This window comes from Plodia interpunctella, chromosome 16, assembly GCF_027563975.2.
Source record: "Plodia interpunctella isolate USDA-ARS_2022_Savannah chromosome 16, ilPloInte3.2, whole genome shotgun sequence".
Lineage (NCBI taxonomy): Eukaryota > Metazoa > Arthropoda > Insecta > Lepidoptera > Pyralidae > Plodia > Plodia interpunctella.
The window spans coordinates 5,264,137-5,286,080 of NC_071309.1; the positions used below are offsets into that span (position 1 = coordinate 5,264,137).

The following is a 21,944-nucleotide window of genomic DNA, read 5'->3' on the forward strand; positions in this document are numbered from 1 at the left end:
AAAAGGTTGAAAAGGATCATTAATAACTTGATGCAAACTTGGTTTACACCCGAATATCGATAGCAATTTTAAGAAAAGGCTATTCAAACGGTGGAATATAACATGTAGGACGAGGTGTAAAGCGCCAAAATAAGCATACCTATTTACAAAAAAAAGAAACTCCAGTTTTTTTTTCATATCATTACTATATTTTCTCATTAATTCGATAAAATGCATAAATGAAAAATAAAACTAAAGACATTTAAAAATAGATATCTAGTCCTTAGTTGGCCTCCGGTAATGCACAAATCATAAGTGACACCTGCGATTGTGATACGAGTATTACAAAAGAAAATAAATGTCGTACGTATAATGTGTATGTATTACATTATGCATCCATTGACCATTAAATTTATTCATAACAAGTCTTTGTATCTATATAACACTATGATCTAACATTGTTTACTGTTCAGCCCTGTAGACAACGTAGGAATAAGGACATCGCAAAGTACTATATTGTAAGGGAAGTCTTAACTAAATGTAATAGGTACTTACCATGTTTTTGAACAAGTACCGTTCACGATCGTGTAATCGTAATCGTGTTACGAACACTAACACAATACAATCGTGGGTAGATTTTAGTGTTAGAAAGAACTAGTAATTTTTGTATCAGCGCCAAAGTTGACGCCACCGCCTCGATGTTAAATAAAACAAAAGGTTCAATAAGTAAATAAGCACTACTTATGAATACTTATCTAAAACGTTATATTGATCCCAAATATTAGATCTAAGTTGAGATACGACTTGTATGAAGATAAATAAGAATGTTTTCTTATTTTAGTACCTACATCTAATGGGAAATAGTAAAGGCCATAAACTTATTTATGGAAAAGGACAAAACTTAGTTTGGGGCTTAATTTGTAGTTTCTTTTATTTATTTCTTTTCTCGCTTGCTAGATTTTTAAATAAAAAAAATCAAATCTACACATTAAAATAAATTTATTTAAAAATAATAAGGGTGGCGGGGTCAAACCCCATTTACCGGTGGTCAGGGCTCCAGTGTGAGGAATCTCCTAAATTGTTGTTCTGTGTTTGTTTCGACATTTACAAAATATATGTACCTATACCCACATCTTGTCGTACACCGTTGCGTAACCGAAGACGAAGGGTATCCGAGTAAATTTAAACTTTTATGGTTACGGTGTGGTTGTTGTTGCGTCACAATGGCGCAATGTGATTGGATAGTTGTTAGTGAAATGGAAACCCGCACTAACCCCTCTGATAGATGCGTTTACGCCGCTTAGTGGTTTATCTGGGCGTAAACCCACCCTGCTCGAGTTAGACCATAGAAGTAATTGCGGGGATGAGTACCTTTATTGGTTCAACTCCATTTTATTTCACAATTGACCAGTGCAGTGGATAGAGGGAAAAAAAGATCTATAGGAAGACCTAAACGAGACACAATAGGACGGTGACCATTATTAATTCCCTTCGTTTGTCTTTCTCTCTACTATTTACACCTATGTACTAGGTAGATATATCTAAAAAGTCGAAATAGTAAATAATGGAATAGCTTTGCCCGATTTATGTAATTAGCAATAGATAAATTTTAAGAATAATTTAATTAGGTATGTTACTTACTAGCTAACTTAAGGATACATAAGGGCCTCCATGGTGGAGCAATGATATGTTTCGTTACTTTGGCGAATTTATAAAGATCTAGGCACAACAATGGCGATTTTGTTAAGCATTAAATAACATCGCTTAAATTACAGTAAACTCAAAGCTTTCTTTTGTTTAGGTAATTATACAATTTATATTAATATTTAATTTGTAACAGTGGTGTGACATTACATGCAATATCCTTTGTTTTCCTGTGTAAGTAAATACCTACCTACTAAAATACTGGCGAAATTGGGAGCGTAATCAGTAACTTATAAAAAGTCATATACGTACCGGCGAGATTTAAAAAAGTACCTACTTACTGGGTACATATTACTTAGGTTTATTAAAATACACATTTATATATGTGCGTTGTATTATCAAATGATTTCCAAAATAATGTAAAATTGGTAGGTAGGTATACAAATTAGGTCATGCTGCGTTTTTGTCTATTATAAATGTGTAGGTAGGTAGATAGTTGTTAAGCCTGACAAATTCAACCACAGTTAGTTATAAATTTGCTAGACATAATTTTAATTATCTTTAAAATACCAATCAAAATCAACTACTTCATTCATTTTTTAAATAAAATAAAAATTTGACATTAATTTAATTACAAATAAGTAGGTCATTCAATACATCTAAGTATAGGTACCTATTCAATATTTATTATAAAAAACATGTAACAAGGTGAATAGGCTGTAATGTATTTAAAATTTTAATTAAATTTAAAATATATCGCGCAACCTGCAAATATTAATATCAACGTAAGTTCGAATGTGTTATAAACTTTAAAAGGTAAGTTTTTTTTTTAACTTTGAGCTGCGCTATTTCGATCGCCAAATTTCCAACGTACGCATCAATCTACTCAGCAGACTCAATAACGCCAATAACAATTGTACCATCTACAAGCATCTTATTAACCTTAGTGAATTTACATTTTATCACAGCTTACAAAATTAGAACTAAGATTACCTTTCCTCAAGCCACGTTGAGCAAGGTACTAGTGAGAATGAGTATTAGTAGTTTGCATATTATTAACGTAACTCCTAGAGATGCGCTGGATTCTGGCATTGTGAGATTTGCGGAGGGCAGGGGGTTGGGGGATGGCCGGATCACGTCCACTGAAATATAAAAGAAATAAACATCACATTAATAAATTTGTTCTCGTTCATTTTTCCAGTTAATTCACCCGTACATCTGGTTTGTACATTTTCAGTGTGTCAACCACCGATTATAATTATATAATCGGTAACTTATGCATAAGTATTAACTTATCCAAACAAAAGTACCAACTTATTTGGCTCTGTACTAGTCATGGGCTTGAACAATAAAGAAACCTGGCTCTATAACATAGGCCGTTCCCAGTATCTATTCCAATTCAAAATAGGTACATAACTAATTCCGTGGGTTCTAACTCACCAATAACAGTATCATTTCTGACATCTGCAAACTTATCATCAATACTCCGGAACTCGGGGATGGTGCTGACGCAGGTCACCTCCAGTCTCCCGGTGGCCACCAGCTGCAGTTCAGAGACTGTCACGTACAAGTCCCGGCCGCGGCTCGGCCGTCTGCTCTTGTGTCGGCTGACTGTGTGGATTATATTGGGCCCTTCGTGATGCTTCATTTCTGACATCTGAAAGTAATTTTGATTGGTTAGGTTAGGAAATAGTTAAATCAAAAAAATAAAATATACTAAAAATAAAAATAAAATATACCATAGTATAGTTAAAAACTATCAAGATTAGTGTGTACAAACAGACAGATATACAGACAAGACTTTTTTTTTCTAATTCTTACTCTGTTGCTGTGACTTTGTCGCCTAATTTTATTTTTATGTAAATGTACAGGAATTTGTTTTCTACTGTTTTATTATATGTATTGATAATGAGTATTAGTTTATCCTGAACGCAATTTATATTATTAATTATTTATATTATTAATTTCATGCCTTCTGAAAAATCTTGTACCTAGTCTTTTAGAAAAACTGTAAATTGTCCGTTTGTCCTAAATGTCCACAGCCTATAGGTACTAGAATGGCTTAGTTTTTAAATGAATATACTACGTTTTGTGTAGTTATAGGTACCTGATCCTTGAGACTACACCCAGGTCCTTTGGTAGCGATATGAGAGACGTGAGTGAGGGCGAGCAGGGGCGACGCGCTAGTGCCGTCCTCGTGGCCTCCCATCCGCAGGAGCCCTCGCCGCCCGCTGCGTTCGCTGGGCACGCGCACTTTATGCGAGTGAGCTACTAGCTCGTTCATCTGAAAATCAATAAAGAAACTTTCAAAAATATATTACGAGTTTTAATAACAAAGTAGGCACTTGTTTTTTTATATACTTATTTCTAAAATAATGTAATAAAAATTGTGTGACGAATATTCGGTCTAGAACACAATTATTCTTCTGCCAAAAGTGATTTTCGTGAATGAGTAATCAATAAATGAAATAATTCATTCAGAAATTAGACCTTAACTTATTTTTAAGTTAAATAATATTTACCGAAGCTACACACTACTAGCATTTCGGAACGACCTAGGTCCCTATTACGACAGAAGGGCATAGGTAGGTACCATTTTTAGGGCTTATCAGTAATATAACAATGTACATAAATTACATGATCAAAAGGTTAGGTGTTTAACGCCGCTCATTCCTATAAAGTTTTATAGGAATGGTTTTCACACATTTTCTGTCAATGGAGCAAATGAAATCTTAAGAATGGATTTATATTATTTTAGGTAGATAGGTACTTAAAAAATAATATCCACTTAAGCAATATCTTCTGAATATCTGTGTAATAGATAACGGAAAATCATTCTATTTCAAACTAAGTAGGTGCTACTTAGTTTCGAATGTTTTAATTACGAAACAGCTGAAGCTGCTTCGTAATACTTAAATGTACTAACTAATAACGAAAAATGTTACCTTCTTGCCGTTAATGAACCAAGTGATATGAGGGGCAGGCAACGCTGGCGCGGTGGTGCAGTTCGCACGGAGCGTATCTCCGAAGCTGAGGTACCTCGTCGGGAAGTCAATTCTTGGATGATGCTTCTGGGGATCTGCAAGAAAGACATGTAATATGAAAACAAATAATACACGCGTATTTATCCTATCTAAAAAAACAACACGAGATTCAAATTTTGAGTTAACCTGTGCTACAGGTTAATGCTTATTTTTATAAGACGATATTTTTTTGACGACCTCGGTGGCGCAGTGGTAAAGTTCTTGCCACTGAACCGAGAGGTCCCGGGTTCGATCCCCGGTCGGGTCATGATGGAAAATGATCTTTTTCTGATTGGCCCGGGTCTTGGATGTTTATTTATATATGTATCTATTTATAAAATATAGTATCGTTGAGTTAGTATCCCATAACACAAGTCTCGAACTTACTTTGGGGCTAGCTCAATCTGTGTGATTTGTCCTAATATATTTATTTATATTTATTTATTTTATTAAGATGATTAGAGAGCTTATTTTTATAAGGTAATATTCAGGTTAATATTCACTGGGTTTATTTTTCGAAGCAAGTAGGTAAGTAAGTTAAGTGTTTTGTCCAGCATACAGAAATCGAAATAATTGTTTTCCTATTTTCTTTGTTCTAGTCTGAGCTCTAAAGATACCTGTGAACATAGTAGATATATTTTCATGCATTCATAGTTCTTATTAGTTTAACCTCGACTTAATTTTGTCTAATAGGCGAGCTACCTACTTACTAACAAATAGTTTTTATTAATGAAGGCAATCTACGAAATCAGAGACATTGCTTTCATTAAGAAAACGTAATTGTCATATAAGTTTCGCATAATAATATGTAGGTTTTCTATATTCATATTTTCATAAGAACAAACAGAAAATCATCTTGTCAGTAGGACAAAATTGCATCAATTTTGGTTCGATCAAATTACGGTTCATCATATATAAAATACATCTTCATAAATATAAAACACGAACATCTTTTGAGAACGAGATAGCGTCGATATTGTTGATATAGAATCTTGCATCATTGTATGTAGGTAGGTATGCTTGGTTTACGAGTGTAGTCTTGGTATTACGTACCCAGTACATATAGCTATACTATCTACTACATGTGTACATATAAGTATATAGGTAAAGGTGTAAATACTTGAAGCCCATTCGTGCACTGTGACACACAAATGCATGTCAGTTTTGTTATATGTTTAGTGTAGTTAGTTTTATTATTATTATTATGTATCTCCTTTTAAAAATTAACGCCACTAAGTCCGGTCCTTTGAGAGGCTTGCGTGGGGATATAGATCCAACACGTAGAGGCCCTTTGGAGAGTTTTGATGTTGTGTAGATTATTATTATTATGTAAATTTTATGTACAGCAGAACAAATAAATAATTATCTATCTAAGCAGCGGTAGCTTCAAGTATTTCGCTCCGATCGCTATAAATTATTTAAGAGTTCTTTCATTCTTTGTCATCCATTAACCAATTTCCGGACACGATCTCCCTCTGTCCCCCCCTTACATTTTCCATTCCTTCCTGTTCCTGATTGAAATATTATGGCCAGTTTTATTGATTCGACCCAATGTTCTGACAAATTGCTTAATTTGAATTAATGAATGCGTTTTATATTATGATTATGTATTGTGCAACCAAATAATGACAGAAATTCCATATGATTTCTGGCAAAGCTTCCTCAATTGAACCGAATAGGTTGGTGGAAGATCCCGTTAGAAATGTTGGAATGAATTTATTTTACCTCATGAGACAATGAACATGAGGTAAAATAAATTGAATATGCATTTCAGTTTAAGTGGCATAATATCTGTAACGTTCAACGTAGCTAAATACAGCGTAACTATTTTTTTTACGGTTTAACGGTGACGAGAATGGTATAACCTATTGTTTAAATTTGTAATGTCACAGAAGTTAACTAGCTAACTACGATGTCTCTATTTAGACGTTTTTATATTTCTAGGTTAGTTTTTCATCTACTTAACTTATTATTTTATTGCGACAACTAGAAATTTACACTAAAGAGTATTTATAACAAAGTAAATACATCCAAATTTGTAACAAATTAAACAAATCCCCATTGCCTGCTGTCTTCAATCAGCAAAATTTATTCGCCGCAGCTCTCCGTGCCATTTATCTTTCTTTTTCAAAGTTTTGGGTTTTATTTGAGAACGGTATTATTGTTACAAACAGCTTACTAACAATTACCACTTGTTCTTTGGAAATATTATTTAAAATTTAGAAAAGAAATTGAATTATGTACCTAATTGACCTTTTGTGGTACATAATAGATACCATAGGTATATTTATTAAAATTGTATTTAGGTATTTATGAATTCTTAAGCTACAGAAACAACAAGTAGAGATTCTATACCATATTTTATATAAAAAAATATAGCGATTCATTTATTTCGATATTGTATCTTACATATGACGATGAATCCAATCGATGAAAGATGAAACGCTCGCAAACACTGATGGAAATCCTAACTGACACCCATCACGAGCCACGAAGGAGCTCACTCCGACTACGACGTCCTGTCCGCCGCTTATAATCGTAAGTGGTCCACCAGAATCTCCTTGACAAATACCTACACCGCCATATCCACTCGTGCATATATTAGAGTTTGGACTCTAATATATGCACGTTGTCGCAATAAAATAATACAATGTTCCCGAATGCTCGCCGACACATGTTCAAGTCAATCATTTGTAAAATTACATTTCTTGCCACAGTGTTCGTCGTAGGGGTAGTAATGTCGGAATATCTGCCGTACCCCGCAGCTCGCGCCCAAAAACCACTAAGATCCATGTGCAGCAAGTGTCCAGAGGGTAGAGCTATCGGCCTGATAGCATGTGTAAATGAGACAGAGATAGGTAGATATAAAATTGCGATGTCATTGGCAAACGTGCGTGAATCGTACTGAGGGTGCACGGCTATTGCTGAGATGGGAGTCCTGAGTCCGCCGTGGAAGAGGAATGCTGACCCGAGCACCACGGTCATCATGCGCGCTTGGAACCTGCCGTCGAACCAGCAGTGCGCGGCTGTCATCACCCTCGTGGCCGAGATGAGGGAGCCGCCGCACGCAGAAGGACTAGGCAAACCATTAACATCTATTAGCAGGCCAACCAGATACGGATGCGCCGACACTGGCGCTATAGTTCCTCCTACGATGCGGTTAAGAAAATAGAAATATTCTTCAGTCTTCTTAATTTCTTCGGCATTCTTCATTCCTACTTTTTGATGCCATCTTATAAAACCTTCACTCACTTGATTGTGATTTTCAGCATAAATAGCAGCCTTGCAGGCAGAAACAAAGAGGAAGGTCGCTACCAAGACACGCATTGTACTCGATTGTGGGAGGGTCAGGAGAGCTCTGTTTATAAAGGATTAATGTAAGTAATTCTTATCTTTTGTACAAATAACAGGCTGCCATTATTCTGGTAGCTGTAAATTATTTATTAATCCGATATAAAGTTTTATGGCTTGTATTAATTATACGAATCATAGCTGATAATGTAAATACTAGAAAACAATACAACTGTCGTCTCTACTTCTTTTTAATATGTTTTACAAGGTTTAAGCACTTAAGTACTTGTAACTCTTGGAATTTAAACGTAATTTATAGCTGTGGCCGCAACTTCGTTTGTGTGCAGAATAACATTAAATAAAATTTAATTTTTATATTAAAGCCCAAAACAATCTGTTCAAGAATTGTATTTTTATATTTTGGCGAAATAAAAACTTGCTGAATATTAATTATTCTAAGTATACATATTTTTATTTTGATAAAACTCGGTTGCAAAATTGACGAAACATGGATTTAAAGGGAAATGATCTTACCACACACTGATGGATGCAAGCATGTATGTATTTCAAGCAAACGCGCCATTAAAAATACTCAGAAGCTAATATACCTATACCTAGTTAGTTGACTTTAGTAATTTATAAAATGTGACGATATTGTCTAAAAGCCGATATATTTTACCAAAGATGTGTTACACATATCTATAAATAGATAACTTATAAAAACAAAACAAATGGCTTAGTGGAACTGAATATATGACAAATAGATCAAATACCGAATATTCAAGACGGACTTTGTCATAAATAAATCCAAATTTACGACGAAGATTAATAGGAATTAACTGAAATTTTATTTTAATTATAATCTCGGAGATTAACAATAATTCACGGTAGGTACGAGGTAAAACCTTTATCACGGGCTGTCTGAAGGCGAATACTATTCAGTCAGATTAAATAATATAAACTGACTGAGACGCTGAAATGATGCTGAAATAGTTTTAAGTATTAGGACTGCCCACTCCGTCTAAATCACTATCACGAAGATTCATTCAGTTTTTCATCAGCTACTTTAAATAAGCAAAAGTGGGTACGACTCCCAGGCGGGCTTTTTGACTAAATTGGTTACTTGACTGATATCAAAATGGAGTATGAAACATAATAAATGTGCCTTTTACATGTAAACAAGTCGGTAAAACTTTTGAAAATAAATGTGAAAATTTAATGCGCGGTGATAACACAGGCGGCCATCATGACAGTAGCTACATAGTGTGACGTCATAATAACAAACGTGTATACTCTCAGCTTACCTCGTTATTTAAAAAAAAGTTAAATTACACTTAAGCTAAAGTATGTTTTGTCCATAAGTTGTGTACATAGGCTGTCAAAAAAAGAAGTCGCGGGTATCAGCTTGTTTATAATAAACAATTAACTTTTTAAATAAAACTTTATGTAATACAATAACAATCATGGAATTAGTAGGTACTCCGCTTGTACGGAGTACCTACTCATTCCATGATAACAACACATTTGTTTTAATATATATATTTCATAGAATTGTAAATTGAGATTTTTCAAGTGACGTGTGTATTACCTACGATTCTATTTGTAAGTCGTTATTACAGATTTTTTTATGAGAAAGTTGTTTTATGGACTAAAATAAAGTGTACATGAATAATTTCTATAAATTGTATGTAATGACCGCACTCGACTGAGTTTTTTGTTTATGTTTTTGCTGGTATTTGTACGGGCCCGTGGATTGAGAAAGTCAACAAAAGCTCATATAGATCAATGCACAGATATTTTCATTCACCTCTGTGGTACCACATACTTTTTCAATTTAAATAAATTTTCACATGCTTAAGGTCTGCTTAAGGTAAAGGAAATATCGCGAGAAATCTGACACCAGTGTTGTCTGTCAAACACCACGCTTGATAAGAAGATAACAATAGTTAAGTTAGCAATGATTTAGTTTCCCAGCCAGACGAGGGTTTTGTATAGAATATTAAACAGTACTCGTGGAGATATCCAAATAAGTTAATTTCGCTGTGTTGGGCTTGGGAGACAGGGGCGAGGGGAGATAAGTATCTAGTAATAAAGTACACGTTCTTCTCAAATTATCTTATTTGCATTTTGGTGGGAGCCGTACTACTTTTACTATGGAGATAACGGTTTTGTTATCTTTAGAATTTTCATGTAGTAAATGTAAATCTTTATCAGTATATGTACCTAAACAATTATTTTGGGAGATTCCAAGTATGATATGTTTTATGATTTGGATTAAATTAATTAACGTATTTTTTTATTAGCAGGATTTGTCATATTCATACAAATAAATAAAATTAAATGTTCCAGACATTTAATTGTATGTAATAATACCACTAGTATCATACCATACCATTATAAAGGCGACAATTTTGAGTATGTTTGTTACTTCACGCTCGAACAATGAAATTTGGAACTAAGGTACGTAAGCGGATACTTGGATAAACACATACTTTTTAACCCGAAAGTGCGCCATTCCTGATTTGTGATTTGTGCTACTATATACTTACAACTTACTGTACTTAATAATTACAATGAATGATAAATCGCGTGTAACACCGAGGGGTGCAGCTAATATATGAAATTTTACAAATACGACACACAGGAGAGGACAATATCAGACAACAGAAAAAGAGATTGGTGAAGGATTTGTACTAACTACATTATATTTATGTACTTCATCTAAGAATAAATTTAAAAACATTCCTGGATTCGGGATAAAATAAGTTAGCACGAGTTATATCTATAATTGTTACGAAGCTACGTTATGAATATGAATTAACAAAATCCCATTTTATATGAAAATCCTATATAGGTACTGGCGAAGCGATGGTTTGTTCTCATTGTGTCACACCGTGGTTTGTAACACTGCTGCACATCACGGGGAGAAAAATTCTCGTTGTTAGCAGTGTTACATACTGCAACTAATCTTCCTCCCAATGAGTAATACTGTTACTCAATGGCACTCTGTATTCAGTAATATTTAAGAAGATTAAAATAAAACAAACATAAGGATTAAAGATTTGTACTTATTTTACATGCATGTATAACAGAATATGAACTTGTGTTGTAATACAATAAGAGTAAGATGGAGATATAATGTAATAAATTGACAGTAAAACAAATAATAATGTTTTATTATGCTATAGAACGGGAATTTTTCTTTCGATGTGTAGCAGTGTTGCAAATCGCGGTGTGACATAATGGGAACAAACCGAAGCGATGATCGTCTTTCTTGATTAGTATAGGCTTGTTTATTCTTTTATCCATGGGCTTGTTCGACATTGTGTAGGCGATTGAACTTCTTCAAAGAAGAATTACATTCTAAGGTATATTCACTGATAAATTCCTTTCTGGCTGATAAGGTTTATAATGAAGAGTGTCCCATAACGTTCATATTATGTTTAAGAAAATAGATTTTCTAAAATGTTGAGATAGAATATTCGTCCTAACGTGATCTCATCTGATAAAAGGTCGTTATTGAGTACTTGAGTAGGTAGAACAGACCCGTACATGTCTAGACTTTGTAGGAGTGTTGTGGGAGATAAAGTCACACACAAAATCATAAAATACTAGCCTACATTTTTTTTCTAAATAGATACATATAGAGACAGTCGACAACGCACATTAGCATTCGTTTCTGCGTAATACTTATAAAAAATATCGCCCACGACCGATTGAGGACGGAGCCTTTTCAAGTTGGCTGTTTACTTAATAATAATAAAAGAATGTGTTTACTTGAACCGAAAATTTACCTCATTTTTCTCTGAATTTTCTTTTGAAAACTACCTCCACAGGCAACAGCTTGGTACATTAATCATTTCATTTACGCCTTGGTCACGCCGCCGCCGCGCTCAAAGGAAAATAATCACTGGCGTAATAATTTAATAGGTGGTAATATGTACGTGATAAATTACGTTAGGGACCACCACATGATATAAACCACAATAGATGAGATGTGCATGTACAAGCTAAGCAAATTCATTGCAAATTCATTGCAAATTCTCCCCTATTACCGCGACATAAATGCCTTTGCAGTCCAACTTGACATGTGGTTGACTTTAGGTACATTGTATTCGTATTTGTGGTTTGTTTGAATTAGGTATTTCTTTATATAGCTAGTTTGCATCAATATCTATCAATTAATATCAATCACCATCAGTATATAATAAAACAGTAAAAAAGTTTTATACATTTAATAAATTTACAAAAAAAATATTTAGGGCAGAAATATTCATAGAGTATTTAAAAAATTTTTATCTGTTTGTTTGTCTGTTGTAGCTGAACCAATTTTAATCTAGTTTTTTTTTAATTTAAATGAAATTGTAATCGAGAGTGTTCTGTTATGGAAAATGTGTTTTCAGCCGTATGGAGTATGGAGTATGGAGGTATGTATGTTTCTATCCATCTCTCCGAGTATGGAGGTTTCTAAAAATTTTAATTTATATTTTTATTCGTAAATATTATTAGCCTGCCAGTACTGTCTACCGAGTATTTTTTTACGTTTTCTCCAACATCCATCAGTATTACGAGGTACATTAATAACAGCGCCTATTCAAATCCGATTTTCCTAGTTATCGCGTGACTGCGGTTCTTCCTGCTCTGTGGATGCTCGTGATTTACATTGATTTATATGGAACTCCATCCGAATCGTAATTCATTGACTCAAAGACGATATCCAAAAGGAAAATTAACTGTTAGCTGTGACTAACATTGCAAATATTAGTTAGTCTTGTAATGATTACTGAAAGATCAAGAATATGTTAAAACAATTGGCGTTATATGAATAATTTATTTATATGAAGGTAGTGGTCGTATTCTAGGGCGGGAAAAACACGCCCGCTGCTCAAATAATGTTCAGTGGTTACGAAAAATTCGTAGAACGAATTCTTCTCAATAAAAACGAGACCACGGTATTTGTTACTCGACCGGCACTTGATAAATGATCCAAGAGGAGAAATAAACCTTGCAACGTCCCCTCCGCAAACGTGAACCGTTCCCAGCGAAGTGTTTGCGAAACATTTTATTTCACAAAGTATTCTTACGTTTTGTTCCAACTATGTTTGATTCTATACCAGCGGATAGTCAATAAAATTCACTAGGTTTTGGATCCAATAAAATGTTTGGAAAACTAGTTTTCTAGTTTCTAATATATCTAGGTGTTGGCTGCGCTCTGGCCAGAGAACAAAAGTGTAACTACATAATACCTACACATATAGAGTAGAAATAAAATAAGTACATTTCGTACGCGACAAAGTGTATCTTTAGCATCGATATCTCTGGACGTTATTTAGGTGTGGATTTTTAGATAGGTAACTATATAGTTATGTTACATATATTGGCATTGTTTATTTCCCAATGAGTTTGTTATTTTCTCTGTTTTTGTATTCAAAATATTATGAACTGTTATTGTTATTATTTTGCATAAAATTTCTAACAAAGGTGTTTTGATTTGTTTAATTTTGTATTTTTAAAAATTATAAGGCTATGGATGGCTACGGCAGACATCCGTCCGGCTTGCCCCGGATTAGGTCAACTTTCGAAGGAGTTCGGAGTTGTCCGGGCTTTAAAAGAGTCTGGGAGAAACGTTGATGCAATTTATTCCGCTTTTTTCGCTATTAAATATCGGAAAAAATCAACTAGTATCTAGTTAGTAGTTTATATAGTTTTTGTCTGGCGTCCATAATTTGAGTAATGATAGCCCTTAGCTATGGCTAACAATGAGCGAACATAACATATTCTAATCATGATTCTAATATAATGATTAGTTATCAGCGGAGCGTTATATTATCGATTTGACTTTCAAATTTAATGACGCCGATATAGATGTGTTTTTGAAATTACAGTATTTCAGCTCCGTTAACCGAAACATACGAAGTCCAGGTACCTACTATTTTAACATCAAGTGTAAGCTCAAAAATGAACTTAATCGAGTGAAACATAAAATTGATATTTCACTTGTAGGAAAAGGTACTTATTGCGATGCTTTTCAGAGATACCGCTGCTTGAATTAAAATGAACCATTAATGATAATGTTCCAAAATACGTTCTAAATTAAATATTTCTCATTTTATTCGTCTTGAATTAAGTAATCATTGTATAAGTAGGTAGCATACATGCATTATTGGTGAGCAATTTAAGTAATATTTTTTTGATATATAGTTAAATGATCAGCAGTTTCCTGCATTAATTCCGCTCGGTTAGTCAGAAAAATTACAATAATTTACATAAATGAGTATAAATCTTATAACTAAATAACATGTATGTATTTTAATTTAAGTATATAACCCTGTTACATAACATATTTATTTATGTTTTATTCAAGCAACGACGTGATAAGTGGGCAAAATAATAAACTGCAATATATTGTGACGGCACAAAACCCAATAATAGAAAACGTATTGGGTCCGCACATAAATTCGGTGGGCATCGGCATTGTAACCGCGCCGGTGCGGATCGCAGCATTTGTCATGGAAGTTAAGTGCCAGATTTGGGGATTATAGGGCGAGGAAATATCTCTTATATTTAATCAGGACTTTACAAGTGGTTATATTGTAGTGTTTGACCAACTCAATCCTCATGAAATATTTAATTATATTGAAAATCTCAAACATTTTATGTTAAGTTGTTAGGAAATACATCTAATAATATCTTATACTAATCGGGCTGTTGTCAATGACGCTAAAAACAACAAAATTACAAATAAACTAACAATTTCATACTAACTCTCTTTCTCTCTCATCTGAGCGTGTATTAATTCTATTCATATTTAAACTATACAGTGTAGAATTTTTACCCTAATTTTGTATTTAGCAGAACCGACTACAAAATATACCAAACAATGTGCAATATTGGACACGTCGCATGGAAACTTTACATAATCCCACTTTGCATTGTAAAACTATGAAACTAATACGTTTTTGGTTTCTAAAGCTGAAGGGATGGTATTTTTAATAGGACTTAAACTACAACATTATAGGTACGAGTACCTACCTATTTAATAAAATCTAAAGTTCTTGAAGTGGAAAATCATAAGTAGTTTTGTTTATGAATATAAATATAAAGTTTTATTTCACAGTTCGCTGCTACTCCAAATGTAGCCAGTCACAGTATAAATTATTCAAGAAAACGCCCTGGAGTTCCGTATGAACGGATATTTATAGTACAATTCTATTCCAACGTGAAACGTTTTTTCCTTATTTACGTTTTTCCGACAAATTTAAATGTATTTTTTATAAAGTATACTCATAAACCCACCAATTAATATTGGGTTGGTCAATTAGTCATGGATCATCTTCCTTATGTACCGATAATGTCTGATGTTTGTAGGTAATGGTTTATATTACATATTACAAAAATTCGTCTTTATATATTCCAAACAGATAATAATCTGTATGAACACGATAAACTTAAAAACTACCGGACGGATTTTTGTATGGTTTCCACTAATAGAGAGTGTGATTCCCAAGGTACGCAATAAAGGCTTTTGATATCTGATAATTTTAAAAATATAGATCAGAGAATTAATCTCTCCCTGGATAATCGTTATTCTCCGTTATAATATAAGTCCATTGCTAAAACTTTACGTAGGAAGCAAAATTTCATTTCGGAAATTATCTGTGGGCGCCTCTGGGGTTGTGCTCGTGAATATAAAGTCTGGAGATAAGGCCCCGCCATCGTTTAGCATCAACGAAAATGCAGTGATTTGAAATAACGCGACTTACTTAACATTTTCATATAGATGTGATATTTAAAACTACTTTATGGTAAACTTTATGCATTCAAAACGTGACAAAAAACATAGCCATATAGTAACCATTGAGGAGTTCCCTCGTTGGGAGCAGTCGGTCGGTAAGACAAGCGGAAGTATGTCGAGGAATTTTAACTCGTAAGATTTGATTACAGACAAACATTGGTATAGATGAACCATGATATTAAATAAAAAAGCTTTTAAAAGATATGCAAAAGAAAGAACCACGAGAGAGGTGAATCGTAGCGCCGCACACTGTATCCAGTGTCGTAGCGCGCTATGTACTTTGCCAAAGTTCGTAGCGCATAGGTTTCGCAGCTCTCGTAACTCGTTTTTGTGCGATACATTTTGCAGCATCAATTTATTTGTATTGCGTGGGTTTGGTAATACAAGTACCTACAAGAAATCAATGAAAATAATATATAATTATAAGGACGATCCCTGTAGGTTGAGTCAATCTAATTAAGTTAATTTAAGTTTCTTTTCAAGTTCGAGACTTATATTTTGGGATACTAATGCAAAGATAGGTACTATATTTTATAATATTTATATGTATAATATATACATGTATAACATACACATGTATAGATAAACATTTAAGTCTAAAGTCCATCTGAATGCAATCATTTTTTCATAGCGGTATGTTGATCTTTGAATTTATTTACAGTTTACTACACACTAACACACACAGTTAAATTATTTGTAATTACAAATAATTTACCTGTGTGATTTGTGTACCGCGTCCCGTCAAGGTTTCGCGTAGGTGCAATATTATGCATGTTATATACTTTCCTCTCGAATAATTCTATTTATTTAAAAAAACCCGCATCAAAATGCGTTGAGGAGTTTTAAAGATCTCAGCATACAGACAGACAGCGCGAAGCGACTTTTTTTTTAAACTATGTAATAATTATAAAGACATTTTCTATAATTCACTTATCTAAATTTAAATTAACCAATTTATTACAAAACCAAAGAGTTTACAATAATTGAAGTATAAAAAATAACTTACGAAATACAGTAAGTTGCCTCTCAATGGACGCTTTAGTGTAAATGGGTGTGTCCAGAGAAACCTCGCAGGAATAGCTGCCGCTGGCGGCGAAGTCCAGGTTTTGGAGGATGATCGAGTTCTCCGTTGCTAAGGCGATCTGAAACAAATACATTACGCTTATAACTAACTGTATCGTAGTTACTCAATGGAATGGAATTTATACGCAGAAATATGGGTCCAAATTGAAATAAGGAACTCAATGTTTCTTATTTCAATTTGACCATGGAATCATGTATTAACCGTCCTAAAAAAACTGGCCATATTCTAGCTGCAAAAAGATAATAATTGTAAAATAATAAAAAAATGGCGTAAAATACACGAAATAAATGAATTTGAATTTGAAAATTTTACCCTGTTACAAAACCATAATTTACCTTAACGTATAAATATTAATTATATTTTATACGTTTTTTCTAAACATAGGTATTTGACTTTATATCTACTCATAGGTCAACGAGAAGTGCCCTACCGATATTAATATATCATATATTAATTATATATTAATTAGGTGAATGATATATTATAATAATACTATATATATTTCATACATCTAATATGTGTAAAGAAGTTTACATGTTTACACTTTGTACCACCATCTACATCAGTTTTAATGCTCTGCTCTTTGATCGTTTCCTTAATTAGTAGTCAGTCAGTAAATGTGCATTTACCGACTAATTACTCGTGGTTATTCATTATGCTCTCTCTGGCATATCCGATTTCAGTTGATGCTTCTAAATAAATGTTGTTTTAAATTTACAGGATTATCATATACAGGCACTTGTGTTCACACAGAATCTTTGTAAAAATAGGGATTTAAATTTATATGTTGAAGAAAATGCCAGATTTTAATAGTTTGTTTAAAACTAAGCCTCAATTTTAACATCGCTAAGCGTCGCTGCCGCAGATTAGATAAAATTGCAAAGATGACTGGTGCAAGTTAGGCTTAAGTTGTTGACAAATTGAATATTCATATATGGTTTTAAATACAATAAACGCCAAATATATAAATAATTCTAATAAAAGTAAAAAAACAGTGAGATGGTAGACCTGTCAGGAATTAAAAATAGTAACACCTCTATACAGGGGGGAAATGCTGCCAGTGTTCTGGGAACTTTGTCTCGGGGTAGTGCTTTGGAATATTACTTCAAAATGTATTTTTGGTAATAAATGAACATCATTTGGAAAAGATGTTTCATAATTCGTATTCCTTATGAAATTCCCTACAAAATCCAGCTCACGATGGAATGACCTACTGGGAGCCGGTCGACCTGTTACGCCCAGCCCGAAACGACCGCTGCACATGCAATGGAATGGCGGACGGAATTAATTTACTGCGCTTTCGAATTACCCACACTTACCTATACCCTACACCACACCCATGCTAAAATATGCGATTACCTCACTCTAAAAGTATTAAAACATCTACTGTGCTCAAAGTTTAGAATAGCCTTGATAAAAGAAAGCGTGTTTTCATCGTCACTTGAAATTGTAGAACTTTTATCGCCATAAATTATATACATGTCGGAGAGGCAGAAGAGAAAATACCAAACGAATATCGTCCGATCAGTCGGACAAAGGAAGTCGGACCAAGTGGCCAGAGCGAAAATATTAATAACATGGCCGATCAGATTGCTTACTGTATATATCTTCATTGAATTCGAGTAATGTTTCTTTTTTGCGTTTCGAAAGACATATATCTATATGTCTTTCGAAACACAAATAAGAAGTAATTAATAATATTTACTTATTAATTACTTCATATAAAAAACATTTGAAGTGGTGGTATTATAATAATTAGGACGTGTGAACCGAAAGGTCCCAGGTTCGAATCCTATTCATGCCATGGAAACACATGGTGAGGAAACCTGCACTCTAGTTGAAAATTTACCTAGTGTGTGAAATGGAGAAGGCTATGGCAAACCACTCCATTAATGTTGCCAAGAAAGTCTTTGTGTTCTTTACTCCATTTAATGACTATGATACCCTCAACCGTGATGAATACCACTGAAGGTTTAATATGATAATTACGTGGTATAAATAAGATGAGCAAATGATGTAAAAATAACATGTCCTAAATTCGGCGGTTCATAATGGATCAACATTATTATTTGCTACAAAGAAATAACAAACATGAATATTTGAACAGCTTTCAATGAAATGAAACATTTTGTAAAATTAATAATACAATTTGACACAATAGCGTGAAAACATGGGCCAAAACTCATAATGATGAGCACAGCTGTGGACTCTTGATATAGAAATAATAATAAAATAGGCACGCAATTATAAATAGTATCAAGGATTATCTTTCATTATTATTATTATTTTTTACCGTATACGAACCTACGCTGTCTTGAAGTAAACGACTCGGAAGACCCGGTCGTGCCCGGTCAGCGAGCGATAGAAATATTTTTTTTATCCTGTATTACATATAAGTTTGTTGTACCAAATAAACATTTGTTTGTCTTCTTTCTTTCCTTCTATTTGCAAAAACATGAGTTTATATAAATTGGTGTTGAAAGACAACGCTAAGGTTACATGTTTTACCGACTATAAGTGTACAAAAATTAATAAATGAGAAGCAATAACAAAATAATAACAAATTACACTAACACATAAAATTACAACAATTTTTGGTTTTGCCTTTAAAGAAATCATTTAACGTAATAACATTTATCAATTAATAAAATCTTGAGGTGCAATTTAATAAAATTTAAACTTAAGCTTTTATATTGTTTGGAATTTTGTTGTAATTTTTAGTGCCATACATACTATATTATGGTGAGCAAAGCAGAGCGGTTGAAACATGAAAATAGCAAGTATACTTTTATTTATGTTCGGTGCTTAAAATATAACATAGAAGGCCTTTTTACCAGAACACTGTAATTCATTACGACGTATACAACTAGCCGATTACCAGCCGACCTACATTTTACCACCCACGGGAAATACGCGAGCAGGCGGCGCTGTGTCTAGAACCCGTTTACTGAAAAATACTTTTTTAATATCATGTATTGGTAAATTTTAGGAATGGAATTCGACCAAACATGTTATTAGAGCTTTTTGACTACCAAAATAAAAATAAAAAAATAAGAAAAGTCGAAGTATCTCTATGATTATTTATTGTGATTTAAATTAATTCTATTTGCTACTAATATTATACAAATTGGATAAGTGTGAGTGTATGAGTGAACTTGCATTTCTAAGAAATTTGGTATAGGTATAGTTAAAACACGTAGGATAGTTTTTATCACAAAATTCCTAAGGAGCGAAGTCCTGGGGTGTATCTATTTATTACAAATTCCGTTCGTATTGCACATACTTCACCCGGATAACTTGATAAAGTTTCCAAAATGTTACAATTGTGTTAAACAACATGGTCGGGAGTCGGGACAATAGCTGGCAATCGTAACTTTAGCTTTGAAGCGAACCAAGCAATTCTGTGGCTAAACATGCGAGAAATACAAGTGAACTAAATCCGAGTTAACTTCAGAATGGCAACCCGGCCGGCCCGGGAAATTGAGCCCGCCTTGATTGACAAAAACACCGCCAATATTTACTTTCAAGGCTAGTACTTTCAGGCGATTCATTAGATGTCACGGTTTCATGATTGTCGTGATTGGCGTATTTAATTTAAATACACACAAATTCTACGAGATGCTTTAAGTATTAAAAAAATATTTTTATATATATTTCTTTTATCTATCTATGACTTCCATCAAATTTTCAGTATTAGCATATGTGTGTGTTACTTCAAAAATATTGAAGTATTTGATGAATACGTTATTTGATGGAAGCTTAATCGCACCACCTTGTTATCTTTAATTGGTGTTCCTTGTATGTACTTACAAATGTGAAAGTGTACTTGTTTGTCTTTCTTTCATATCAAAACGAAGCATTGGATTGGTGATTTTTCGTTGCAGAGCTGGGGAGTGAGGCTTTATTAGCTCTATTTCAGTCGTTAAAATTATAAATTTATAAAATAAAACTTACGTTTAATACAGCACCAGGCGTAGTGAAGTTTCTATAAGGCGGTTTTCTATCTCTGATGTACTGGAAGATCTTTGTGCCTTGGCGGAGGAACACGACCTTGTCGAGCAGGTGAGGTGGCACGTCGTGCACGCACCGCAGCCGCACAGAGCCTCCCCTGGCGGCCCAGCGCTCCATCTGGAGCTCCACCTTCACCTCCGTGTGGCCTCGAACTGGAAAAATGAATATACTTGTCCATGTGCTGATGATAACGTAATGCTTATATGGTGGAAACGTGACGTGACATATCGGGTAAGAGAAAATGATTCAGTCGATACAGTGAAATCTTGTAAATAAATTTTGAAATAATCCGTATATTCATATGTTGTATTCCTATACAATATCCTGGATGTATACTTACTGTATAGGGCTACTCAGTGTTGTTTCAGATTTAGTAGCAGCCAGTACTTAATTGTTTAGGTTCAATATTGCATGTATGGAAAGCAATGTGTTTGTCGCTGCAAGCTGCAATGAAATTCGTCTTGGAGGATTTCACGCTTTGCATCACAATGGTCCTAGTTTGTCATTCTGTTACGTATGTGCTGTGCAGTACAGATTGTATAGTGTTAAATGTATACCTAGTAGTATATACATACTACATAGGTATACATGGCGTATATTATACTATACTAACAATATTTATATAATCCTAAAAGCATAAAGAGAGGAATACTGTTTTATGTTCGTGTGATTGGTAATTTTTTAATAAGTACATATTCTTCGTACGATTTAAAATATATTTTATTGGAGGCGTGTAATTCCCGCCCTAATAAAATAGAGAGAGATCGTGAAGAAGTGAAGCACATGACCGAAGGAAGAGAGGGAATTTCCGCCCTAAAATAAAACCACTCCATTCTGGCGGAAATCATACGAGGCGACTAAGGGGTAAGATGACTTGACAGCTGATAGTCAACAACCCTGAGAGTTGGTTCATGTAGGTGGCCAGTCGTAAAAGCACAGCCTAATCTTCTAAATTTAAAGATTATTGTTTAAGGACCCTGGGCTTAGAGGCGTCACATCCCCGCGACCGCGAACTCGCTAGGATGAGAAAGGTCTTTTTTTACAAATATATAATGATATCGTTATGATTAAGAGGATAATAAGTAGTAAGTTTAATGGGGATTCAAAGTTTAAATAT

General features: G+C 33.8%; 3 protein-coding genes across 3 annotated transcripts in view; 1 reads left to right on the forward strand and 2 right to left on the reverse strand.

Moving 5' to 3' along the window:
* The window catches only part of alc (alicorn), a 144,237-nt gene that overhangs the window by 15,044 nt on the left and 107,249 nt on the right, over positions 1-21,944 (forward strand). The gene's annotated exons all lie outside the window — the stretch shown is intronic.
* LOC128676393 (uncharacterized) overlaps positions 124-21,944 on the reverse strand; it is a 61,456-nt gene continuing 39,635 nt past the window's right edge. The window contains exons 3-8 of the mRNA XM_053756482.2: positions 20,771-20,979; positions 16,739-16,874; positions 4,569-4,702; positions 3,731-3,907; positions 3,064-3,280; positions 124-2,765 (exon numbers count right to left, since the gene is read on the reverse strand). Of these exons, the coding sequence (XP_053612457.1) occupies positions 2,623-2,765; positions 3,064-3,280; positions 3,731-3,907; positions 4,569-4,702; positions 16,739-16,874; positions 20,771-20,979 (1,016 nt within the window). The 3' untranslated portion in view covers positions 124-2,622. The remainder of the gene's footprint in view (positions 2,766-3,063; positions 3,281-3,730; positions 3,908-4,568; positions 4,703-16,738; positions 16,875-20,770; positions 20,980-21,944) is intronic.
* LOC128676397 (brachyurin-like) lies at positions 6,992-7,997 on the reverse strand. Its single transcript, XM_053756489.1, has 2 exons — positions 7,296-7,997; positions 6,992-7,261 (listed from the first exon to the last, which is right to left on the reverse strand). The coding sequence occupies exons 1-2, from the start codon at positions 7,971-7,973 to the stop codon at positions 7,052-7,054; spliced, it is 888 nt and encodes a 295-aa protein (XP_053612464.1). The 5' UTR covers positions 7,974-7,997; the 3' UTR covers positions 6,992-7,051.

Coding starts and splice junctions, on each gene's coding strand:
- LOC128676397 (XM_053756489.1), bottom strand. CDS start 7,973: ATGCGTGTCTTGGTAGCGACCTTCCTCTTTGTTTCTGCCTGCAAGGCT. Junction 7,262..7,295: donor GGCGAGCATTCGGGAACATT/GTATTATTTTAT, acceptor TGCATATATTAG/AGTCCAAACTCTAATATATG.